The sequence below is a fragment of the Raphanus sativus genome, chromosome 5 (genome assembly GCF_000801105.2).
Source record: "Raphanus sativus cultivar WK10039 chromosome 5, ASM80110v3, whole genome shotgun sequence".
Classification (NCBI taxonomy): domain Eukaryota; kingdom Viridiplantae; phylum Streptophyta; class Magnoliopsida; order Brassicales; family Brassicaceae; genus Raphanus; species Raphanus sativus.
The window spans coordinates 31,235,575-31,263,216 of NC_079515.1; the positions used below are offsets into that span (position 1 = coordinate 31,235,575).

The 27,642-nt window shown below is 33.2% G+C and overlaps 3 protein-coding genes across 3 annotated transcripts; 1 reads left to right on the top strand and 2 right to left on the bottom strand.

Moving 5' to 3' along the window:
- Window positions 1–343: 343 nt before the first annotated feature.
- On the top strand, window positions 344–3,184 carry LOC108858765 (U-box domain-containing protein 35). The gene is made up of 7 exons (XM_018632637.2): window positions 344–591; window positions 680–753; window positions 928–1,046; window positions 1,121–1,327; window positions 1,416–1,671; window positions 1,802–1,903; window positions 2,007–3,184. Exons 1-7 carry the CDS (start codon window positions 438–440, stop codon window positions 3,150–3,152), a joined length of 2,058 nt encoding a protein of 685 aa, XP_018488139.2. The 5' UTR covers window positions 344–437; the 3' UTR covers window positions 3,153–3,184.
- A 2,774-nt stretch (window positions 3,185–5,958) lies between these two features.
- On the bottom strand, window positions 5,959–7,175 carry LOC108859380 (uncharacterized). The gene is made up of 3 exons (XM_018633277.2): window positions 6,886–7,175; window positions 6,620–6,791; window positions 5,959–6,446 (listed from the first exon to the last, which is right to left on the bottom strand). Exons 1-3 carry the CDS (start codon window positions 6,997–6,999, stop codon window positions 6,121–6,123), a joined length of 612 nt encoding a protein of 203 aa, XP_018488779.2. The 5' UTR covers window positions 7,000–7,175; the 3' UTR covers window positions 5,959–6,120.
- A 1,330-nt stretch (window positions 7,176–8,505) lies between these two features.
- LOC108836711 (xyloglucan endotransglucosylase/hydrolase) lies at window positions 8,506–10,558 on the bottom strand. The gene is made up of 4 exons (XM_018609829.2): window positions 10,326–10,558; window positions 9,952–10,052; window positions 9,587–9,780; window positions 8,506–9,143 (listed from the first exon to the last, which is right to left on the bottom strand). Exons 1-4 carry the CDS (start codon window positions 10,516–10,518, stop codon window positions 8,744–8,746), a joined length of 888 nt encoding a protein of 295 aa, XP_018465331.1. The 5' UTR covers window positions 10,519–10,558; the 3' UTR covers window positions 8,506–8,743.
- Between the last annotated feature and the right edge of the window lie 17,084 nt (window positions 10,559–27,642).

Consider the following 27,642-nt stretch of genomic DNA (forward strand, 5'->3'; position numbering starts at 1 on the left):
TCCTGACGGAAATAAAATGGTATAAATCAAATATAAATTGGTTAGAATGTGTTTAACTAAATAATGATATTAGTGCAAATCAACAAATTTGTCTAGTTTATATTTTTGTGTATGTAATTTTTATAATTCATCAAAATAAATTTTAATTAAATCCAAAAACTAAAATATGTAATGTAAATGTAAAATATATAAAAATAAATCAATAATTACATACCGCCTACTAATTTCTTGAACATTGATAAATAACTCTTATCACCGAAATAAAACTTTAAACCACGGCTGGAAAGGAAACAGAAGAATAACAGAAAATACTTGTTTATATGGTTTTTTGTGCTAATATTAGTATACACTCCAACGGCTTTTGAAACCAAAAATGTTTTTAACTTATAAACAAGTTTTTTTTATCATCTTGTTAGTTGCAAAAGGAAATTGTGAAGATGGTAGGAAGCGAGAGAAGAGACGAAAGGGTTGTGGTTGCGATTGATCGAGGCAAAGGAAGTCAGGCTGCACTGAAATGGGCTGTTGATAATCTTGTAACCTCGGGAGAGACTCTTACTCTTGTTCATGTCAAACTCAAACAAACTTTAAATGGTATCGTTTCAAATACTCATTTTCCCTTCATTCAAATTATCTTGAATAAACAAATTAAAAATATCATTGTGTGGTGTTGATTCTGTAGCCAACCCCAATAAGTCTAGTGATGACGTCAAGGAATTGTTTCTCCCGTTCCGCTGCTTCTGCACCAGAAAAGACGTGAGTTTTTTTTTTCCTCTCTTCATTGGTTTTTGATTTATCGTCACAAGAAAACATTTAATATGAATATCACCTAGGTTAGTACGTAATTTAATTCTTTTCATGATTATGAATGTATGCTTAGAGATAACGTAATATAGTCAGAATGTTAAAGATTGGGAGAATTGTTAACAGATAAAATGTGAAGATACGGTATTGGAGGATGTCGATGCTGCTAAAGGAATCATAAACTACGTCAAAGAGAATGCAATTGATATTCTAGTACTCGGTGCATCCAAGATGACTCTGTTAAAGTATGCAGATTTCTTCTTTATCAACACTAAAAATAATGTCTTATGAGTGTTGTAATATTTGTGTGTTTCAATAGACGGTTCAAAGCGGCAGATGTTACCAGCACGGTGATGAAAGGGGCAGCTAATTTCTGTACGGTTTATGCAATCTCTGGAAGTAAAATATCGTCGGTTAGATCAGCCACGTCTTCACCTCCTCCACTTTGCGCAATACGTCCACAAATAACAGCTCGGCCAAGCAACAAAATGGACCAACGTGAAAAACAGGACGAGATCGATATCAAGTTTAAGTATGTTCCGTGAACAACAACGTGCTTGTCATTACATTCATATTCTGTTGCACAAAACTGAGTAATTAATAATTTTGGATAGGTCTCAAAGAGGATTTGACCAGGCCTCAGTGACAGACTCGGACATATCGTTTGTGAGTAGTAGTGATAGGCCAAGCGTTGATTTGATGTTCCCAACGACACGTCTGTCTAATTACTCCGAGTTCGAAGACAACCGATGCAGCTTTGCGAGATCCTCATGCTCATCAGAGAAGCAGTCTGTAGACTTGGGTTCTCCATATTCTGCATTCTCCCCGACCTCTCAGGAAAGTGGGAGACTCTCCACGTTGTCACTCCAGGTTAAGAATAGTATTTTGTTGATCATCATCATTATCATTATTATTATTATTATTATTGTTATTATTAGTATGATTATTAATTTACTAATACCCACAAGTTTAATCATTAACGACTCTATAAACCTTACAGGATGATGTAGAAGCTGAGATGAGAAGATTGAAAATGGAGCTCAGGTATACAATGGAAATGTATAGAACTGCATGTAAAGAAGCAATCACAGCCAAGAAAACGGTAAATATATATATGTTACTTGAAATTTTCATTTAACTTTTAAGAAAATGTGATTTGAATTTTTTTTTTCTTTTTTTTTCCTTTGAATCTTTTGTGTTCTCAGCGTAATGAGTTACACAAATGGAAAGTGGAGAAGGAACATAAGCTGGAAGAAGCAAGACAGGCCAAAGCAGCGGCAATGGAAATGGCAGAGAATGAGAAGGCAAAGACCAGAGCAGCAATGGAAGCAATAGCCACCGCTAATAGAATAACAGAAATGGAAGCACGGAAGAGAAAACAAATCGAAACGACATCTCTGATGAAACCAGAAGACAAGAACAGAGCGTCGTTGTGTTCTTTAGCCAAGAGTGATAGAAGGTATAGGGAATACACAATCGATGAGATCGAAGAAGCAACGGAAAATTTCTCAATAAAAAACAAGATTGGAGAAGGAGGTTACGGACCTGTTTACAAGGGTGCGTTAGATTACACCAAAGTGGCGATAAAAGTCTTGAGACCGGACGCAAAACAAGGAAGATCACAGTTCCAGCAAGAAGTGGAAGTCCTAACCTCCATAAGACATCCGAACCTGGTTCTCTTGCTAGGAGCCTGCTCAGAATACGGGTGTTTAGTCTACGAATACCTCGAAAACGGTAGCGTAGAAGACTGTCTCCTCAAACGAGGAAACTCTCCGGTGCTTTCTTGGCAGCTGAGGTTCCGCATTGCATCCGAAATCGCCACTAGTCTCAACTTCCTTCACCAGATGAAACCAGAGCCGGTCGTGCACCGTGACCTTAAACCGGCTAACATATTACTCGACCAGCATATGGTCAGCAAGGTCGCTGACGTCGGTCTCGCTAGGCTCGTCCCTCCCTCGGTCTCTGATACCGTAACACAGTATAGAGTGACGTCAGCTGCTGGAACTTTGTGTTATATTGATCCTGAATACCAGCAGACGGGTATGCTTGGAACCAAATCAGACATATACTCATTCGGGATCACGCTCTTGCAAATACTTACGGGGAAGCCACCGATGAGCTTGACTCACAAGGTCCAAAAATCGATTGAACAAGGGACGTTTGCTGAGATATTGGATCCTGATGTTCCTGACTGGCCACTTGAAGAGGCCTTAGTTTTAGCCAAAATTGGTTTACGCTGCGCTGAGTTAAGGCGGAAAGATAGGCCTAACTTGGGAAAAGATGTGTTGCCTGAGCTTAAAAGGCTCATGGATTTAGCTGAAGAAAGCATGTCTATCATGCGGTCAGAATAACAGCCATACTGGTAGTGTAGCATCCACGTAAGTGTGCCTCTCTTTTCTCTTCAGATTGTTATACGCAACATGTCTTTAATTTTCTAAACCAGTACATCCTTAATACCTGTTTTAGGAAAGTTTTAATTACTGCACATCCTCTCGAGGAGGTAATAAACAGGGAGTAGAGGGCCATGTGAAGTGGAAGAAGGAAACACAGAAATGTAAGTAAAAACCTCATCCGCTTGCTTTATTGTTAACTGGTGAAGAACCCTTGCCTCTTAGAAAATTTAATTTGTTTCTAAAATGTAAATGAATCTTCCAATTTTTTTCTTATGTTGCCTGAAGCAATTACTGCTTCTAATTTTTTTTTTGACTTAGGAGCATCCAGCTCTCACCCGATGTTGTTATTTTAAAAATAAACAATAATAAATGAAAAGTAATATATAAAAATGAATATTAACATGTGATTTTCCCCCCTCCCAACATATCAATTATTCAGAAAATGTCATTATATTTGTGTTTTTACTTCGAATCACATGAATATGTCTCAAACAACTTTATCATTTCACTTAAATACAAAAATGCAATTGCCATCAATATCAACTACAATCGTGAACAACCAAAAAGCAAGCTCTAAATGAGGGTATATCTAATGAGTTGAAACCATATATCTATGGGCATATAAGACATATCTTATCTAGGTAAGACTTTTGAAGTGATACCTTTATTTCTATGTTTCATGTGGCCTTTAACTTGATCTTTACATCTTCTCTATCATTTCTTTCATATAAAATTCATTTTTATCTTTTATTTCATCCTAAAAATTCAAAATTTTGTTTTCAAAATCATATTTTCATTGTACTTTCCCCAAGTTTGATGATTATTGGTTATCAAAGACTGTATTTTTCATTTAACTTAAGTTAGAAATTATGAATGTTTGAAGAAGCTAAACACAAACTCTTACTAAATCAAGATAATTAATTATTCACTTTATTTTTGAACTTTTTTAAATCGGCTTCGCGCAAGATCTCCTAGTCAATATATATTTTACTTTTGCAATTAACCATTTTATGAGTTTTTCTTAGCAAATTTCAGGTGAAATTTGCTCATTTTCGTTTGTAAACAAAAAAAAAGAGTAATCTTGAGAAGTGAAATTAGGTTTGCAATTTACAGAAATTTTAAAGGAATGTAACTTTCGTGTATACTTAAATTTTCTGCTTTCAATTTGGTGGTCTCTTTATTCTAGAAGATCATATGGATGTCCGATCATCAGAATACAGTGTTATTTCATGTAGACATGTAATTTTTGGTTACATAACTCTGTAAATTCCTTTGCGCTACTAATTAGAAATGTTTTGAATGCTTTTGCATAGATTTTAGCATTCCAATTTTTGGTATACGGTAATGTGTTGAATTTTTTTTTTTAAGAATTGATTTTGGTATATTTCACGAGTGCACACTTATCTTTTTGATCATAAATTCAGAATTCTAAAGTTACGGTACTTAGAGTAGTAGAAAGATACATATTAGAAAATGATTCACGAAATCGTGCAATTAAGATTAAACATGGAAAAAAAATTACATATGGTCAATAAATAAGTGTTTCAAACCTCAAAAAAATTTAACACATCCATCGACTCGGCGGTAGGATCCATGGGCCGAGAAATAACCTATTGCGGAGGTGGTGGGATGGTAACAGAGCCATGTTAGTCGTCTCGGTTATGACGGATGAGACTAGTCTTGCAGCACAATGAAAATGTTGCGCTTTGTGAATGAAGATTAGTTATAACATCTTAATTTTTGGTATATAGTAAGTAGTGTATATTAAAAAAAAATATTAAAAAAATGATTTGGCAGCTATGCACTATATGCGCTTATCTTTTTTTTTGTCAACGGTTTTTCATTTGATTAAATTGAGCGGTTCAAACAGAGTCTTGAGACAATAAGATAGAAAGAACATTCTTGGCCAAGCCATCAGCTATCAAGTTTGTTGATCTAGGAATTACAACAAAAGATAAGATTGAAAAGAGAGAAATGAGGTGACTGATCTCGTGGATTAGTCCCGCTATCTCATTCAAAACCGTCCCTAAACGCAGGGCAGCCACAAAGATACTAGAGTCCGATAGCATCCTGATCTTCGAAAAACCTGCAACTGATGCAGCTTTGATATGCGCTTATCTTCTAATTGGAGGGATATTGATAGAAACTGAAAAGCTTACTATATGTCGGCAGAGAGTGCGCTAGGGAAATTTAAATACAAGAGTGATGAAGTAGCACTAGCTGTTGAATAAGTTGGTTTTAAAATAGTAAAGCAAGGTCTATTTTCCCGGAGAGTTTGATAGTATTAGGAGTGACTAAAGATCGATGAAAAATTGATTGAATGTAGTTGTAAGACTCTAAGAGTCCTCTCTCTCGATCGCTTTTAGATGGGTGTTGCATTTGCTTTAATGATGAGATTGTAATCATTACACTTCATGTCATGCTATTGTTCAGTTTATACAAGTGATCTAAGGTGTTGGAGAAACCTTCTTGTTTGCAGATAAATAATCCAGCTAGTTTGGTGAAATTCCTAAAATGTTCTGGACGGGATCATCTCTTCTTATGCCAGAGAGACCACAGCAACCAATATACAGCCTGTATAATACAGGCGTTCAGGATTGTAAGACGTAGGACCATAAGACAATTGTTTTACTTCGAGGACTTTATGACATGACTGGTTGCGTGATATGTTTCTTTTCCTTAGCTAATTCTTTTTGATGAAAAACGGATAAATCAAATCAAAACCTAGCTTTAGAGTTGAATCACACACAAAAAGGTAAACAAAAGGCTAACTTACTCTTTCATATTCATTACTCTTACCAAAAACTCATCAACTTGCATTAAATCCGCGAAGATCACATTTAAACACGTAGCGAAAGAGTCCAAATATACAGCTAGAAAACTACTGATGACAAACACTGCTTCTATGTAACCCAAACATACAAGTTCATCGGAACCAAGAGATGGGAGTAGAGTTTGTTTGGGGAAGCTGCTGAGGCATCATACAGTGAAGAAGCTGCTGCGGCTGTTGCAGAGAAACACTAGCATTAGTGATGCTGCTTCCTCTTCCTTTATCTTCGACATCCATGTCTGCTTCTTCCATCATCGTATCATCACCATCTAGCTCAACAATCTCTGGCTCCCGGGGTTCCTGGAAGGTGGTTCCAGCGGATTCCAAAAACTGAAACTGGGATGGGTTCCAGGGAACAACAGCTTGTTGCTTGTTGGCTTTGTAATCTTCATCAGCTACTGCTACATCATGAAGAAACCTATCTGCAAAATAAGATAAAAAGAAGGTCACCTATTAGAAGAAGTAAACCAAAGGAAACACTATTAACAGTTCCCTGAAGACTGATTATGACTCTAACAAACTCTCCTAACAAGCAATAGCCTCTTCACATAAACTTGTAAAGGTAAAGAAAAGGAGTTTAGAGAAGAAGGCTTACTCCTCAACCCTGAGATCAAGCTTCGATCAACGAATAGGTTAGGCTGGTGAAGTAGAGGAGGAGGAGGAGGAGGCTTGAAAAGCACAATCGCTCTCTCTTCGTTTTGAGGAGGAGACTGGATATCATCCTCCATAACCACCTCTTCCTCCATAATCGGAGGTAAATCCAAATCCTGATGATGCAAATCGCAAAAACGCCAATCAATCAAATGTAAAACTTAGGGTTTTAAAGAGCGAAAAAAAAAACAGAAGAGAAGGAGAAATTACGAGACGGCGAATCTTAGTGGCGGGAGAAGAGAGGGAGAAATCGGAGAAGTCGTCGTTCACTCGGTCAATCTCCTTCCTCTTCATCCTCATCGGCACACAATCGTATCCCGCCATGTTTGACAAGAGTCGAACAAAGCTTTCCAGCGAAATCAGAAGAATGAAGAAGAGTGTGGGAAGATGTGGCTCGCGAAGCTTATTAAATTTTTTTTTTAAGCAGAGAGCAAGTAGTTGAGTTTCTAAGAGGTTCAGGAGAGAAGAGAAAATGTAGGAGAAGAGCAGTTTCTCAGATATTCTAGATGAATCCAGAACGAACCCGTTAGTAGTGGAATTTTTCTTTCCTCTTTTAGCCAAGATATTGGATCAAGCCGGAAAAGAGAGAGGATTTTGGATCAAACGTTGAACCCGATCCAGTTTCAATTACATTGTTGTATTGGGTTGCTTTGTTTCCGGACCACCAGGTGATGTGTAATTAGGCTTGGGTATTTAATTCATAGTCCAATTTTTCGACGTATTTTTCACATTATTATTTTTTAATTATTAATCGTATATATTTATCTAGTTTTGAACATTTAAAATTTTAAATATGGAGTTATCCTAAGATAGCACTCAAAATGTTTTTATCACAACCACACACAAATCAAATTTATAGATATAAAGAATTAAAATCACATTTTATTATTCCAAATCTTTTTCCCTCTCTCTTTTTCTTCTCCAAGACCTTGCTTTTGTCTTGTTGGTCTTTATGTGTAAAGGTTTATGTTTGCAGGTTCTAAGAGCATCTAGATTGAAAGTTTAGTGGAGAGGTTCATAAGATTTTCGAAAAAAAAAATATTAAAATATTACACAGATTTGAACTTGTGTTTTGGAGGTTCACTGCAGTGAACCCGGATCGTCACTGTAGTGCGGGCTCCACGACACGTGGCGGTCCACGATTGGTCCGATTTTTTGTTAATAAAAAAGTCAAAAAAAAATATTAAAATAATGAAAAAAAGTGGGGTTCATAGAGCATCATTGATGGAGATGCTCTAAGACTATATCTAATGATTTACTTTATTTTCTCTTTTAGAATTGAGAAATTCTATAATATAATTGAATTATTCTCCAATGATACTATATTTTAGAAAAAAACAAAGTAATAAATTTATTATATTTAAAAAATAAACTCATTTTTTACTCTATTATAGAATGGAAAATATAATATTATTAGAACAAATTTACTCTAAATTCTTTACTATAATTGAAGATCCCTTGTCAATTTCTGTTTGGTACTAAAAACTCTTATGGTTCTAAGTTTGGTTGTAACCCTAGTTTCTGGAGAAAACTTTGTCTTTCTCCAGTTTTGACTCCGGGTATTTACCTTCATCCGTCGGCTTTATAGTCTTCATTGTATCTTTGGTGGTCAATGAAATATTCCAGATGACCAAAAGATTTTTAAAAAAATTTCATTTGCTACACAGTATCCCAGACATACACAAGTGAGGAATGGGACGAGGTTTTGCTCATAGAAATTTAGACGTTCGGTCAAAAAGGAACTAATAATACTCCTAATCAGGATAATGTTATATCTAAATGTATATTTTACCACTAAAAAGATTCGTAGATGCCAAAAAAAATTGTAGATGCCAACAAAAGACTTGTAAGTTTTATAAATCACGTGACAGATAAGAAACGTAGCTCTCTTTTTTGGAACTAATAAGAAACATAGCTAAACAATAGAATAATAACATAAATATAGGTCCAAACAAAGCATCAACATAACGTAACAACAGGCATACATATTTCATAGCAATCTTTTGAACAGATGCATAATACTCATAATAATCCGGTCCATTGAGAGTTTTGAAACCTTAAATAGTACTCACACGTCTCTGTCCCGTTTACATTCGGCTGGCATAACTGGGAACCTTGTACGGTCGGTACAGTAGTTGTAGATGGTCCATTTCATGCGAACCCATTTGAGACGACGATATTGTTCGGCATCAAGGTCACGGAACTCATTCTGGTCCCACCACATGCGGCCTTGGGTAGCACAGTACTTGGCCTCCACAGAAGCTTGGCACCCGTCGATGTGGAATCCTCGGTAGGAAGCTATGAAGGGTGCATTAGCCCAATTGGTTTTCTCTAGACCTCCTCTGGTGGCCCAATCGTCAGCGTTCCAAAGGCTCGAGTATAGCTTCATCGGTTGGTTGAATGGGAAACGTACTCCTAGATCCTTTGCGTTCTTGAACACACGGATTGGTATGTTGTCAACAAAGAATCTGATAAAGAAAAAAATTCAAACTAACCGTTATTAGTTGGCCACGGTAGTTTGAACTCATGACATTCTAGAATTAAAAAAATTTAACCCCATATTAAGGCAGATGATTGACAGATTGGATGAGTCACTAGCCTATCCATCTATGCTATAGCTCATTTGAATATTAAAAAAAATAAAAGCTGAACTTTTTTGTCTTTTGACTCAATTGTCTCTCTGGAAAATCTTGCAAGACCCCACTACTTTTTACAAGATCAAGATTGGGTCACGCCCGAGGTTAATTGTATACTATTAAGAAAACTATAACAGTAGTAATAATTTGAAAATTGCGACAAGATAGGAAAAAAAAAATAATAATGGTGGTGGTAGGACCATGTTATACCTGACAACTTTTAACATATAATATACACGAAAGTGTAATGTAAGTAATGAGGATAGAGTGCATACACAATTTGGTAGAGATTCCAGAGGATGGAGTAAGTATGATAAGCCTTTGAAGGGTCGAACCAGAGATAAATGCGTTGCTCTCTGTTTCCCTTTCCTCCTGTGAACACATTAGTCTGCAATATTGCTGGCTGGCCTGTCCTGTTCCCGAGAAACTCGAAGTCTATCTCGTCATGCTCGTTGTTAGTCGACGACAGCTTCACACATTAAATTTTTCATTTATTAGTTAGATTTGTATTAGTGACGGCAATTATACAAACTTGTTAGCAGTATATCTGATCGATTAGTATTTATCTTGTCTGTTTGTTTGCTATAGGATAGGTATTTCTATTTTAGTAACATTTTTTGAGATTTGTGGTGAGACTCACATAAAATGCAGTGACGACCCCAGCGGTATCACCAGCTGGCAGCTTTATGTGCATACTGAAATGTCCGAACAAATATGACCCTTTGGATTGAAACCCTGTCCCTGTTTTTATTCATCCCACAAGATAAGGAAACACAGTGAATATTAAACCCATAAAAAAGGAAACGAAATGAGCATTCCAGGCTGTTCCAATGTTTTCGGGTATCTTACGCAATGTTTAAATGAAGACCTCTTTTGTATAGTTTTTTAGTTAATGTAAAATATTGTTTCAAAAACTGATATTAAAAATCGGAAACCCAAAGCTATAATAACTTCATTTGCATATGCTTCAGACCGAACCTACTGTTTGCAAAAATCTTGCAGTAGTAAACTTACCAGTGTATTTGTCGAGGATGAGTTGGAGTTCAGAACCACCATTGAGTTGCTTCTGGTGGTCAAAAGCCCAAGTTGGGACGTAGTTTCGGCCGAATGGCACATCAATGGCCTTCCGTGGAGGAATTGCCATTACAGTAGAAGAGGCCATCAGAAACAGAGCTATGAGAGCCCATGGACTTGAAGAAACAGCCATTGCTGGTTTAAAGAGAGAGAGAAGATGTGATGATGGTGAGTGAAGCTAAGGGGGTGTGGGTGGCTTTATATAAGAACGATTTCTTTGGTGGGACGTTCTTCTTTATTACGATAATAAACCTTTTTAAAAATCTAACTTATTTTCAAGTTTCGCGGACCTTTCTTCCTTTTTTTTTTGTGAGCATCTATCTTATTAAAGCTGAAGTACAATTTCGGTGTGTTTGGATACTTAGATAAGAGTATTAAAAAAATTTGGTGTGTTTGGAAACATAGATTGTAGTTTTTTTAAAAAAAACTAGAGTTTAACCCGCACATTCGTGCGGGTTTTATCATTTTATAAAATTTGAAATTATCATAAATTTTTTGATATATGATTTACATTTTAATGTTATGCATTGTATAAATATTAAATTCTATTGTTTAGGTTTCTTATTTTTATTAATATATAGATTTATTTTATGTATTTTACCTTTTTAGTATATGTTATTACATTTTTTAGTTTGGTACATATAATTTGAAATAATAAAATTAAGAATATTCTTCAACATATGATTTTTGAAAAACATATAGCTGTAGAAAAAAATTTCAACATATCTTAATAACTTTATTTTGGTATAAAATATTACGTAGTTAAGAAAATTTAACCCGTTTAATGGTAAATGATAATTTATTTAAATGAAAGAATTTTTAAAAAATTAAATAGGTTAATTTACTAATTTAGTTTATTTTCATATTTTTATATAATACTTTTATTTTAATATAATACAGATTATAATTATAAATTTATAAGCAATTAGCATTGAACTTTTTTGTTTATAATAAAATTTAATTAATATTTTATTATTAATTACGAAATTAATTAATTTAGAATTTAAAATAAATGTTTTCAAAAGTTTAGTACGATTTTGTTAGATTTCTCAACAGATTTTGTTATAAATAAAAATAAAATTTGTATTTATAGGTAAAATATTAATTTATTATTAATATTCTTATTGATTATTATATGATATTATGTAACTGATGAAATAGACCTATTATGACTTATAAATAGTAGATAAAAATGGTACTTCTCTTTTAATAGAGAAGATATTTTGTTTGGAAACAAAGATAGTAGTATTAAACAGAAAAAAGTAATGGACTTAAGTTATTAAGTCCATTATAAAAGAATGTTGTCTTATACATAAGAAAAATACAATATAAAGCCCAATTTAAAATACCAACCCAAATTATGGTTTTTATATTTCATATTAAGTTTTTAAAATATAATATATATAATTATTTATCTGATGATACATATTAAATACTATTAATTATATGATTACTTATATGATAGTACATATAAAATACGATTAATTATATGATGAAATTATAAGATATATAATAATGACTAAGGATGGGTTTTCAGACATCCATACGGGTTTGGTTCTGATCGGTTTGCGTTTCGGGTTTTCGAGGTCAAAGATTTCAGTCCTATTAGGATGTTTCTAAATTTTTGTTTGAGTTTAATTCGGATCTTTGCGGGTTTGGTTTGGGTTTGGATAACCTATTTAAATTATTTTTAAATTTTTAAATCACTATATATATTAAATTTTTCAAAATCTATAAATAAAGTAATATATTACCTATAAATTTAAATAACATATGTCAGAATACCTAAGCTTAACATATCAATTGGTTTGATTTAAAATTTTGGATACGAAATCAATAATTATTTTAAGTATTTTTGGTGATTTGAGTATACTTTAACTATTTCAGATATTTGTTTTTGACTATCTATATATATTTTCAAGTATTTTAAACCAATTTAAAGGTATCAGTCTTGATATTTTATATACGTTAAATATAAAAATAATTAATATATAAGTATATAAATCTATTTTAGATAAATTCAGGTATACCAATACTTCGGTTCGGATCCGATTCGGTTCTCTAACTAACAAAATTTTGAATAATTCGAATATTTACTCAATTTATGTTCAGGTTTGGTACTATATTTACGGATTGGTATCAGTTCTGTTCTTCGGTTTCATTTTGCCAAACCCTAATAATTACATGAAAAACAAATATCATCATATTTTTAAAAATATACATCCGCGGAGGTGCAGAGATCAAAGTCTATAATCATTTATTTTAACAACAAGTCAAATAAATATATTGATTGAAGAGCGAATAAAACAAAACTAGATAAATACATAGTTTACCAGAAACACTCTATGTATCGAATTTATTATAATTTTTTTTTATTAAAATAAATAAATTCAATAATTACAAACAAATAATATATTTCATAAAAATAAAAAATAATATCCGCGATTTCGAAGCGCGGGTCAAAATCTAGTTGAAATTATAATGGGTTACAACTGTAATATGGACATCTTACGTACAGCTATACAACTTTCACAATCAGTTTCTTGCTTTAATATAAAATACTATGCATTGTTGGATAAAACCAATTAGTGTTGTTAATGTTTCGAGTAATATGGACATCATACGTACAGCTATACAACTTTTCACAATCAGTTCCTTGTTTTGATATATATATTATGCATTGTTGGATAAAACCAATTAGTGTTGTTAATGTTTCGAGTTGTGAGATTTTTGTTGCCAAAACTATACAAGTCTTTAACTGTCTCTCCATTTTTCTTCTTACTTATACATTTCAGTATTTCATTTGATAAGTGCCTATAAATGACAAAACTGTAGGCCTTTCATCCCGGATGTAACAAAAGATGAAAATACATTATATGCCTTTCCTTCAAATACAAATCAGCGGCTTCTTTTGTATAATTAACTTCAAAAACAATGTAATGAATATGTGGTTGTGTACTCTTTGGTTTCGTTTACCTTAAAAGTTGGTATACAATCCTTTTGTAGAAACTTACTTGTTTCTTTTCGAAAATTATCATGATCATCAACTCGTATAAAAAATGAAAGCGATGAATTTAAGTACAGCCTATTAATTAACCAATAATAGTTCGTTCAGATGCATGTAGTTTAAGAAAACTGTTTTGATATAGCAAACTGGATTATTGAACTACTGGCCACAATTCCAACACCACTTCAAATATAAGAAGATTACAAAACAAAAATCTAAACCATTATCAATACATAAGAAAATGAATAAATGTGGCAAAAAGAAAATAATATATTTGGAATATATCAAACAAATTAATAGAATTTGTAAAGTAAATTTTCGACACCATACGGGTGGCTCCATTTGTTCTCCTACTCCATCACCACCTCCCCTTATATTTTACGAACTTTCCCATTATCTCTCACGTCGTTTATTTATTTTTGGTTGTTATAAAAAGTGCCATTCATTATTACTTAAACGTCGGAGCAAATTTCCACTTTGCATTAGTCTCCTGGTTCTTTCTCAGCCAATTCTGGTCCAGCACTCTTTGACATGTATTTTTATTTACACGAAGCCGCAGTAGTAGTCTTGGCCTCGAGTGACCTCCTTGAATGAACAAGCAATATCTTAACTCACATCAATGCCCGGATGGACTTTTGTCGAGCAATCTTCACCACCAATCGTTTCGGCTACCAAAATGTGGAAGTTCAAAGGAACATCCAAAAATACTCTCCTTTTTTTAGTTTATTCCTACGATTTTTTTATTTTTATTTTTGTAAAGAGCGAGACGACTACAAATTGAGAAGAAGACTTTTTGTAACTAACCGTCCACGGTTAAAAAGCTTTACACGTTTATTCACTCGGCCTGTAGATCCTATTCTATGTAAAAGAAACTGCTTTAATTTTTAGAAACTCGAAAATCTGGACTTTTGTTTCTGTAATCACCATATGAATTTTCTCTGTGGTTTATCTTTGCTCACAAAATATCGGTTCTTGTCTGGATTTCTTTGGTGGATTTGTTGTTTTAGATGCATGAATAAGGTTTGTATCTTTACTTGGTTTTCTTCCTTGGTTATGTAAGAGATTGTGGATTTATTTCCTAGTTAGTATATTTGGAGTTGTTGTTCAAAAAAAAAAAAGAAAAAAAAGTATATTTGGAGTTCAATCTCTTGAGGCTCTCCATGTTTCGGTGTAGCAATTTTATAAGAGATTATTTTCTTTCCGTATTCATTAGTAGATTGCTCAAGAGTTTAATCTTTTTAAACGTGTTCTCTAATTCTATTTCTAAGATTTCTCTGGACTTAGTTATATGAGTTTTCAGTTTTTTTTGTCAAAATACCAATTCATTACCCTACTGCATCTTAGCATGTGCTTATGAATAAATTTTTAGTCTTAAGAAATTCAATAAAAATAAGTAAAACTGAATTTATCATGTTTAGTTAATGAATAAAACTACGAAACCAAACGTATTTCTACTTTCTTTTGAAAACTTGAAAATAAAATATATTTAAAATTAGTTATTAGATATTAAAAATTTTGAGATTATTTATTTATTGAGTTTGATGTATCTGTATTAATTACTTCACTACAGATGCACATGTCTCGCTATTATCTTATTGCCAAAAAGTTTTATTCTAATTGCATGATAAAAAAACTGAACCGAACGTGCAGCGGAAAATATACAGCCACTCCATTCCTTTTTCTTTTTTCTTTTTCCTTCTCGAATACCATAAGACAGACCACACCGGTGAGGGAAGCCGCCATCCTCAACGAATTTATCTATCTCTTGCCGGAGCTCTGGCCAAAGATTAGAGTCTATTAGTGATGTGCCTAACTCACACTCAAAAGCTATCTCAAGAATGGAGGATTGTCCATACACTTATATATTGTCCAAGGACCACTATATCCACCGATGTAGGATATATATTAATAACTCCTCTCGAGATGTGGATAGAAAACGGTCCAACGGAAACAGTTCAAGCCCAACATCTCGGACATACCATAGCAAAAAATCATCTGCTGGGCTTTCACCATGGATTCTGATACCATATTAGTGATGAGCCTAACTCACACCCAAAAATTAGCTTAAGAGTGGAGGATTACCTATACACTTATATATTGCCCAAAGACTACTATATCCACTGGTATGGGATATATATTAATAGAGTCATCCACCAATCCAGCAAACATGCAATCCACCTGTCTAAGTTATCTCCAACTCGAACAAAACTGTGGTGCCGAGCACCAAGTGGAAAGTGTTAAAACACCGAGCAGTGAGAGCAAACACCATGGAGGAAACCACCGTCTGAACCAGAGATCATACCTCTATGCTACGGAGAATAAAAAGACCACCTCTGCACCCATTAATTAAAAGCCTCTTCCTCGAAGATAAAGCTCGGTTTCCGGAAACTAAAAGAAAAGCTCATACACACCTAAAACGGAAGATAAAAGATCCTTTACGTGGTGGCGGACAAGGAAAGAAAACTAGGATAATAACAAAGAAAAAATGTTTTTTGTCACCCAAATGTCTTTGTCGTTTATTTTCTTTAGCTTACATACATAAAACGAATGATAAAGATCCTTTGAGTGAAAAAAGAAGACATTTTCTTTTGAGAAATTGCACCATATGACATAATAATTTAGTAATTCACTATCTAACTACTTAACCTAAATAGCTAGAGTATACACGATAATTTATGTAATGCGATTTTACCCCTGAACTCAATTCATGAAACATGTCTAATCTTGATTCAGACATTCAACATAGGTTTTTTTCCTTCTTTTTTCTCCCTCTCAGATCTATGCTTCTTTTATATGACGAACACATAAACCTCTGTTACACAACTTCAATCACCTCCACTTGTACAACCAGCATCACTATGATTGTTTCATCGTTGCCACCATATTTGCTTTTACCATCTTGTCATATGTTTTGTCATTACCTCTTTCCACATTTTCTTATTTTCTACCATCTATTGAACCAACACCAACAAATCATTCTTTTGTTGCCGTTGGATGCTCCTTATACTTTATCGTCGTCACATACAATTCTTCTCCGCCAACGCCAGTTAATAAAAATTGTTCAGAGAAAATACATTATTAGTTTTTTATGTTCTATACGCAATATGCATTATGTATTATGTATGTTATTATTCCACCTCTTAAATCAACGCCACCACTACCAGCTTTTTCATCAATGACACCATCTCTCCACCACCGTCACCACCCATATATCCTCACTTCCTACCACAGTGTCTTCTTCTCCTCCATTTTTTGTGGTGGTTTATTCTCCTCTTCCATCAACTCTGACACAAACTCTTCTGCAAAGCATATCTTCTCATTTGTTTCCTTATTAATTATTCTCTTTCATTACTCCATCAGCTCCACATCTTGTCACTTGGTTGCAATATACAACTAGATCTTGACCCGCGCTTTGGAAGCGCGGGATATTTTACGATGAAAAAATTCATTAATAATTTAACAAATATTTTGGTAATTTTAAAGAATGTATTTAAAATATTTTTGCATTTAAATCAGCATTTTTAAATTCAGCCCGATTGTGATTATACCGGTTAATCCGAAGATCTGATAATTCAATTTAGATTTTTTTTAAAAATCATATTAAAAAAATCACAAAAATCCGAGACTAACCGATTGAACTGATGGATGACCGATATGTAATCTGATTTGATTTAAATTGTAATAGTTTCATAATTTGTAATCTTATAATTCAAATTTTAAAGTTCATTATTTTGCAATTTACGAATTATGACGTTTCTACAAAATTTTAAAGAGAAAATGATAGATATAAAATAACAAAGATTAATAACTAAGATTAATTACTAAAAATATTAGTTATTTTATAAAAATATATTGTTTGGAAATATTGATAGTAGTATAAAATATATTGTTTGGAAACATTGATAGTAGTATAAAGAAATAAGTATATTGTTTGGAAACATGGATAGTAGTATAAAGAAATGAATATTAGTGATTTAATGTAGGTTTAACTATAAAGTATAAAAGTGTATTTAATTTAAAAACTTACAAAATAAATGTTAGGTCCAACAGAATGTTTCTGTTTTAATAAGATAGATTTGTTTCCTTATTAATTATTCTCTTTCATTACTCCATCAGCTCCACATCTTGTCACTTGGTTGCAATATACAACTAGATCTTGACCCGCGCTTTGGAAGCGCGGGATATTTTACGATGAAAAAATTCATTAATAACTTAACAAATATTTTGGTAATTTTTAAAGAATGTATTTAAAATATTTTTGCATTTAAATCAGCGTTTTTAAATCCAGCCCGATTGTGATTATACCGGTTAATCCGAAGATCTGATAATTCAATTTAGATTTTTTTAAAAAATCATATTAAAAAAATCACAAAAATCCGAGACTAACCGATTGAACTGATAGATGACCGATATGTAATCTGATTTGATTTAAATTGTAATAGTTTCATAATTTGTAATCTTATAATCCAAATTTTAAAGTTCATTATTTTGCAATTTATGAATTATGACGTTTCTACAAAATTTTAAAGAGAAAATGATAGATATAAAATAACAAAGATTAATAACTAAGATTAATTACTAAAAATATTAGTTATTTTATAAAAATATATTGTTTGGAAATATTGATAGTAGTATAAAAATATATTGTTTGGAAACATCGATAGTAGTATAAAGAAATAAGTATATTGTTTGGAAACATGGATAGTAGTATAAAGAAATGAATATTAGTGATTTAATGTAGGTTTAACTATAAAGTATAAAAGTGTATTTAATTTAAAAACTTACAAAATAAATGTTAGGTCCAACAGAATGTTTCTGTTTTAATAAGATAGATATGCAATGTTCTATTTTATTTGGCGAAAGTATAATAGAAATATGTTTATACAATAAATATAACATTTTTATGTATGTTGTTGTATCATTGTTATAAATGGATTGGTCTATACTTATTAACCAAAAATGAGCATTTACAACTGATAACATATTATGGTTATATTATCGAAAATCAAAGATGGCGAAAAAGGTGTTAGACTATAGTATTGGAGCTATAATATTTCAATTTTCTTCTGAAATTGATTAAATTAATCATTTTGTTCTGGAAGTTCATACTTAAGTAATGAGATATAACTTCAACATATATATATATATATTTCCCTTCGATATATTAGCTATATCTGCTTGAGTAATGACATATTATACAGCTGACCAACCATAATATATATATATATATATATATATTTCCCTTCGATATATTAGCTATATCTGCTTGAGTAATGACATATTATACAGCTGACCAACCATAATTTGTAATCCACTTACCTCCTGGATTTATGAGTCCATGTGTAAGGTCAATTCGCAAGGGTATAATAAAGAAAATGTCGTCAATCATCGAAAAATACATGTGGAGTGTATGATGAGGCCGCCTTCAATACAAGAATAGCAACTTGGATAGCGACAGAGGGATCATGTCATTGTCATTGGGTGTTAGGTCTTCTTCGAGATGTCGTTTGTGGCAACAACAACATCACGAGCTTTTGCCTTCATCTGTCACCGACATCGTTTAGACGTTTAATAATGTCTTAATTAAGTGTTTGAATAAATCATGAAATTCTCTTGCACATAAACTTCGTTGAGGTCAACATACACGAACGAAAACTCCAGTTGCTACAAAGAGAAATAAAATAATAATAACTAGGAAATAATCCGCGCTACAGCGCAGAGTAAAATAATTTATTAGATTATTTTTTGTATGCTAAAGAATTTGCTGTATAGTTTTTTTAGAGATGTATATTCATATATCCTTTCAATTGGTTTATTCGAGTTTCAGATTTTTAGAGTTAGAAATTTAAATTGTATTCGGATATTTACAAATTTTGGTTTAGATTTGGTTTGAATCACTGTGGTTTTGATTTGGATTCGAGTTCGGATATTCATTTTAATTATGTATTTTCTTAACAAAATTCAAATATACTTAAATCCTAAAAGTCCGAAATAAAATAATATAAAACACAAAAAATTGAATAACATAAAACTAAATATTTAAATTTACATAAATTAAAGATCCATAAAATAATATTTGGCTGAATTAAAGATCCGACTTTGTGTATGTAGTGTTTTTTACCTCAGTTTTTAATTAATAACCAATTATAAATATTTATTGTATTCGTGTACAGAAGTCTCCATCATATCTAAGTTCGACAACATATGAAACTTTTAATTTCTAAAAACATTTTCATTTCATTATTCTAGTTGATGTGAATTTTAATGATTTTTTAATTTCTTTTCTTTCAAATATGATATTATTCAGTGTACGGAAAGAATTTCAATTTACTAATACAAAAGCTAAAAATGCAGAAACAAAAATAAGATTGAATTTTTTTAGAAATTATCTTGGATGAAGTTAAAAACTTGAATGTGAACGCATTAATTGTCAAATGATTGTGAAACCGACACATCAGCATACTCAAATTGAAATGAATGTGAGGCTGACACGTGTCTAATATAATGTGAACACATTAAATGATAATGTTTCTCTTTTAATATATAAGAGATGCAACCAGACACAAGCAAACGACCAAAATATTAACTAAAGTACTGGATCAAAATCTTAGATTAAAATTTTGAAAAGGTAAGTTAGAGAGTGTTACTTATGATTTAGGGTTGTAAGTTGTAACATTATTGATCCTAAATTAGCAAAAAAAAACATTATTGATCCTGGCCTAATTAAAAGAAAACGTTTGGGAGAAGTTTTGGAAAAGTTAAATATCGATTTCAAATACAAATTAAAGAGGAACCATTCTTTGTTGAAAACTCGAAAAGAAAGTAGTTAAGCCTAGTTGAAATTCTGAGCCACATCAGTCACCTATAATCTCCGAGCCATTTCCGCCATTGGATCACCGAGGAAGAGAAGTTAAACCTAGAATCTAAGCTGCTGGCCGCTTGTCTCCATCTTCAGTTGCAGCCGTTAGGTAAACTGCTTCTGCAAAACTCTTCTTTTTTATATGATCCTGGCCTGCTCGAACATCGGCCATAATGATCAAAAGAAACATTTAAGGAATCTTGAAATGAAACATGAAGATACAAAGCATATGGGAATTTTTGACGATTTTACTCGACCAGCATCATTATTCCTAAACCTCAATTTGGGGTTCTTAAATTTTTTTTTTCTGATTTAAAAAAAACTAAAATTTAATTAATCACGGGTAGATATGTGTCAGTGAGACCCACAAACAATACAAGAACCCACCAACTTTGTCTCTTGCGAAAGAGGTGATATGGAAAAGTTTTTTAAAAATGTGGACTCCACCGTTTAAGAACCCTTTAAAAAATGGAGATAATCCTGCTTTTAACCAAGATAAAGAATTGAGTCGAATTAGAAATGAAAAAAGACGAGTGGAAAGTGAAGTAGTTCATAACTCTTCATTTCCTGACTAAACCGATTGCGACCATATATACACATGGCCAAATAAGTACATTCCAATATTCATAACTGGATTAATCGTGATGCGGTGGTCTTGTCATAAATGTTCCCTCTATGTCCCTCTTCTTGAATTAGTTTATGTTCTTTCTCTTCACGATATCATCAATAACTTAAGGGATCCGTTCTCATACTAATTGTAAATGCGAATGAGATAAAAAAATAAAATGCAAAAAGTAAAAAATACTGTTATGTACCAGATTGTGATCGACATAACCGGACCGACCAGGACCGTACCGACCGCAGGAGATAATGTTTATCGACTGTTGTACTTATCCACTTAGGATAAACACGACCTGATGTATATATATATATATAAAACCCCTGGTCGAGATTAATAATAGAAACACGTTTCCCCACTTAGTTTTACAACACGTTATCAGCACGATACGTTCTCTAAAACCCGAGCTACCCAAAAATCCTAAAAACGGCGCATCTTAAAATCGCTCTATCTCTCCAACCGTAAGGATCCAGACGACGAACCACATATCAAATCGAAGATCTCGACGAAACCAAACCAACGCCGTAAACCTCGTGTCAATCTGATCTCAGACGCTCCCTCACGCTCTGTTTCAATACGCGCCGCCAGTAACCCTAAAAACCCTAATTTCGGCACAACTTCAAATCGATCGATCTCTTCAACCATGAGGAACCAGACGACGAGTAATATATCCAATTAAAGCTCTTGACGAGGCGAATCTAACGCCGTCGGCCTCGTCTCTATCTGACTCCGGACGCGCCCTCACACTCTATTCTAAGACGCGCCGTCAAGTGACCTAAAACCCTGAAATTCTAAAACTCATTCGACGACTTCAAACCGTTCGTTCTCTCAAACCGTAAGGACCCAGACGACGTATAATATATCAAATTGAAGCTCTTGACGTGAAGAATCCATCGCCGCAAACCTCGTATCAATCCGATCTCAAACGCGCCCTCAAGCTCCTTCCAACCCGCGCCGTCAACTACCCTAAAACCCTAATCAAAAGCCTAAACCGCAGCCTCTCTTTATACTTTGTTATTTTCTGCGATTTACTTCATCTATCTATACTAACATGTTTTGATTCATTTTTGATTAAAGTTTCTAAAGATACAAGAGGTTTTTGCTCAACCTAAGACACGCGACCAGCTCCTGATCCGTTCCGGTCATGCAGTTCGCGATCCGACTTGTTCCAGCTCTCGGTGGTCCAAATCTACACTTCAAAGTTCTAAAGGTAAACTTTGAAACCTAAAAGAACTCATAATCGAACATGGTTGATTGATAAAGGAATGACCATTAAAATTTTGCAAAACCCCAAATCAAACCCTAGCAAAGATTAATAGGTCAAAACCCTTCCATGAGTAAATCGAAACTCTTAAACTAAAAGTTCGATATGAGATTGTTTTACAATTAAAATCAAAACCACAATGGTTTCTGAATCTCAAAACCTCTTTGATCTTAATGATCAAATCGATAAAACCTAGAAATCGATCAATCCCCTTTAAAATCTAAACCTGATCGATTTCATCCAAAAAAAAAAAAAAAAAAAAAAAAACCCTATTTTTTGATTAACTTGAAATTCGATTGTCTACTTGATTGTTTGAAAGAAAATTTCGAAAATATAAAATTTCCATTTATAGAAAGTTTCGAAAATAGAAAGTTTCCATTTATAGAAAGTTTCGAAAATATAAAGTTTCCATTTTTAGAAAGTTTCTATTTTTAGAAAGTTTCCTTTTATAGAAATTTCTTTTTATAGAATTTTATGGGAAACTTCTCTGATTCATTGATCATCTAGAAATGTTTTCTAAGATTGCATCATAACTTCGATTATTTTGCTTGCATCAATACTTATTAAAAAAAAAAAAAAAATTATTTCTTTGGTGCGTGTTATAAGAAGTATTGATATGAATAATAAAATTTTCTAAAAAAGATTACTTAACATAAATTAAGACCTGTTTTGGATAATGTGATTTCAGATGTCGAATTTCGAAACTTCAGATTATACTACCCTAAAATCTTTATGGAGATAATTGATTGAAAATGGCAAATGAACACTTCAGTAGTCCTGATGTCAAGAGGACTCGGACAATGTATTAATCAAGGTAATTATGTAACTGAAAGTGAAAAAAATAAAAAAAATAAAGCCATAACAATTATGTGCTATCATCTCACTAAGGATCAAAGAGAGCAGTATGAAAATACTAGGGATCCTTATGACCTCTGGTCAAAACAAAACTTCAGATTCTCAATGGTATTATGGCAAAAGGCCATAGATGAATGAAAGATTCTCAGGTTCTAGGATTTTGAATCCGTGGACAAATATCATTCTGCTCAAATGAGAATCACCTATAGTTTTTAAACTATGTGCTGAAGTGGTAACAGAAGAGGACTTATTTTATATGAACTATTCCACATTTCATTCAAAGGATATGTTGTTATCACATAAGTCTAAAAGGTTTCACGACCTATAAAGACTTATTATCATGCCTATTGGCAGCCGAGCAAAGAAAGCAGAAAATTCGAGATACCATCAATTGATTGATAAAATTCAGTAAACATACATTGAGAAACAAGACAATGATATGAAACCTCCTGAAAACATTGAGGATGAAAATGATATATAAGAAAAATCTGAGGAAGCCGTATGGAAAATATAAATTGTGAGGTTGGCTTACACATTGATTAAAGAATCAAAGATTCAGACATTCTGATTTCATGTTTTATGTTTTGATTTGATTTGCTTGTCATTTATAAAATTTATAGCAATAATAAAAGTTGATTCTGGTCTTATATTATCTTGCTTGATTTGCTTGATAATTCCTTGTTTGATAAATGACAAATGAAAATTTAGAAAATGAGTATAGTAATTAAAAATCATCCGACCAAAGGCATTGCTTAAAAGGGGCATGAATTATTCACCCAAATAAAAGTCCCATTTGAGTTATAAAATTTTGAAAAGTGAATGGTTTCCACACTGAACCAATGGGCAAAGGAAATATAAGTTCCTTAAGATTATAAAGAAAGTAAAAATTGCCCAAGGCATAAAAATGGTCGAGACTGTACTCCCAACTAATCTAAACTATGCTAAAATATCAGTATGATAAAGGCAAAAGGCCTAGGTAACCAGATAGGTTGACCACGAAATTTTATACACTTTATGGCATGACTGGACTAGCCATCCAGGTCTTTAAAATTGATGCAAAGATTGATATCGAGAAAAGGCACAAAAGAGTTATCCCATAGAATCTCACGTTGTGTAACATGTACACAAGGGAAACTCAATAGGCTATAATGTTCCAAGCATCTAAAAGATTTATAGCATGTTCATGAGGGGGAGAAATGACACTCCCGTGGTCCATGAACAACACTAAAAATCCAAGTGACATGGTCTATGACCATGATAGAACTTGCCGAATTCTTTGTGATACAAAGATCCCTAGCTAATGCTTGGGAACACATAGATTTACATGTAATGATAATATGCATCAGGCCATATAAAGTGAGCATAGATATTCCCATCTAAAGATGATAAAGGGTCATGATCCAGACATAGACCATCCTAAGAGATTATGTTTAGACCACCACAATAATATGTGCCGTCTAGGATGGAACCTCATAAGAAGATGAGATAAGATTGGGAATATATGTTGGCTATGAGAAAGCTTTCTCCCACGATTTTATAAGAAACCTTGAGCCAAATATGGGTGATCAGATTAAGGCAAGGTTCACGGATTGTATGATTAAATCCGACTATCCAACATCAGGGGGAGAAAGAAATAAGCTGGTACAAGTATAAAGAAATGGAATGATATTAACCATCCTTGTCTTGGCAAGATCCTCGGACCAGAGAATATGATTTAAGACGTCCAAAGAAAGATCATACAAAGCTAGCTAAAAGAATGCCAGACAGATTAGACCCGAAAAGAAAAGAAAAAGAATGACTAAGTCATACCAGCTTAAGCACCACGAAATTAATGTCCTAGAAGAGACATAATTAAGTTGCTATAGAGTCTAAAGATAGACCAATATGTTCCATAAGATAAGGAACCTCAGAAATGAAAAGAAAGGTGCATAGAAATGACATATCTGAGGTCATAAGAGAAACCAGACCAGACATTGAGATAAGGCTGTGCAGCTAAACATCTAAGATACCAGACCATGTAGTTTGGGACGCCAAACTGCAAGGTAAATGAAGGTTCTTAGTAAGAGTGAAATCTCTAATCGATTAGTTCATGTCTGGAACACAATGGAACACTATAAAAGAAGTGTCGACACATAAAAGATAAAGATGCATAAGGAAATAGCACTTGAGTTTAAAAGATATAAGCGAGGATCAGAACCCACGAGAATACAAGAATGCATTCATAGACTAAAGGAAACCGTGGGGGTTCAAAGAAAGATTCAAAGAATCTATAAAAGAGATGGGTGTATTGGCCATATATAGAAACACCATCTGATAAGATAAAACCAGTGAAAAATAGGTCTTGTGTGGGAAAGGAAAAGAAATCGTGAGACATGGACTAAGGTGTTCATATTCCTATTTAAAGTATTCAAGGAATGGCTTGATTACACAAGGATACTCACAGAGACCAAAGGAACAAATTATAAGGAGATATACTCCTATGTGGTGGATGCTACTACAAATTCGAAAAGGTCTGGATATAAGTAGAAAGAAATGTAGTAAGTAGCATATTGATCACTGGATAAAGAAATGATAAAAGTATCAAAAAGATGAGAAGAAATTCTCATAGAATAGTTTTGTTCCTAAGCTATTCATGGACTGAAACAAGGCAGCTGCGAATGATAGACTAAGAAAATAATTAGTACAGCCAGTCCATATATCCCTATAGAGGATATTATAATTCCTTGTGTTATGTTTATAACAAACCAACCTAAAGAGAGGTTCAATGATTTCAATGATACAAGTTATCAATTGATTAAACAGGCTATGTCTTACATATGGTAAAACTGCAGAAAAATCATAGCCGTGTGAGTGTGTGAATGATTAAGTCATCACGCCTAAAGTGAGAACCATAATCTAAGATAGTGACCAGAAGCATACCTGGTCGTGGCTTAATAAGTATAGTATTGCTAAAGGCAAGAAAAGATCGATAGCTATGTATAAAAGACATGAGTGCATTTGACTGCGAATTCATAGTTTGATGAGTTTCATTGCAGCAAATAATTATTTATGGTTTTACCTTAGACACTCATGGTAATGGACGTGTATAGACAAGGTCTATAACATAACATTGATCGACAAAAGGAAATAAAGAAAGACTGGCTACAATGGATAAAACAATTGGCACATACGAAGAGAAATAAGTCCAAATGGGCAAAAGATATAAAGAGAAGTGGTTCGTATGTGTTTGGGTCAAAAGACTCAATATATTTTGAATGTCCACGTTTTGATAAAGCCATATAACCAAAGTATATCCGTTGGTCATTAAAAGGACCTGCAAGTAAAGTTTTATTGCAGACTATAAAGTCCATCCGAGCATCGTTCGAAGCGCCATCAGTCCGACCAAGACATGGAGTGATCAGCATCAAAGATGTACATCCTGACCACATCTTTATGGAGTTCCAAAGACATCAAGAAGTCCAACATTCACTAGTTCATTCAAGGAGAATCCAGTTGATCATCTTCACCAAGTCACATGCAGCTTCAACGTTCAGGAAGACTCGGATACCAGATGGAATGCGTCTACTACAGTGATGCATTCATCAGGGGGAGTTCATGTGTTGTACTCTTTTTCCTGTCCATGGTTTCCCATTTTGCCACATTGGTTTTGGGGTTTTCCAGGAGAGGTTTTAATGAGGCAACATTAAGCATGCAACGAACCAGTACCGGATGTGTCGATCAAGGGGGAGTGTTATGTACCAGATTGTGATCGACATAACCGGACCGACCAGGACCGTACCGACCGCAGGAGATAATGTTTATCGACTGTTGTACTTATCCACTTAGGATAAACACGACCTGATGTATATATATATAAGACCCCTGGTCGAGATTAATAATAGAAACACGTTTCCCCACTTAGTTTTACAACAAATACAATTTTTTTTTTCAAATTCACTAAAAAAAAGCAATTACACCAATCTTTTCAATTACAATTTTTTTTTAAAATAACCGAATTCTAAACTAAAACTCAATCTAGAGTCTTTCTGAATTTAGGCTTAAATCTATTTCACCAACTACGTCAATACCTAACGCAGACAAATGACACCAAAAGCTTGATCACACAAATATCAAACAAAAGTTTCTCAGTTTTCATATTTTACAGATACATATTTTTTTTAGAGGCACGTCTTTTTTATATACATAACCTAACTTTGTTCTCTAAGTTTTTTTTTCAAAAGTAACTTAAACAATTTTTTTTTCGAAATCTTCTGTTTGTCTCCAAAACATATTCCCATTTCTTTTTCCAAGCTTAAAAAGCTAACGCACATCACACTACATTAACTCTAACACGTTTTTCTTTCATGATACACAAATGCACTACATCTTGTAATATTTCGCGTACTGATACAAAATACTTCAGAAATATACATCTTGATAATTGACCAAGGACCAATCGGAAGAGTCAATCGATCAATTACCGTGACCAACAGATCGATTGACAGCCCCAAAAATGAAAATCGCTACATATTTTAATAATTTTTTTAAAAAAAGATCTTCAACAAGTCGTCCTTACTGCTATACAAATATATGCACTAAATTAGAAAGAATAAACTGCCAAGAAATCATGAAAGATCTCCTATTGTTTTTCTAGGTTTATAAAATTTGTTACAC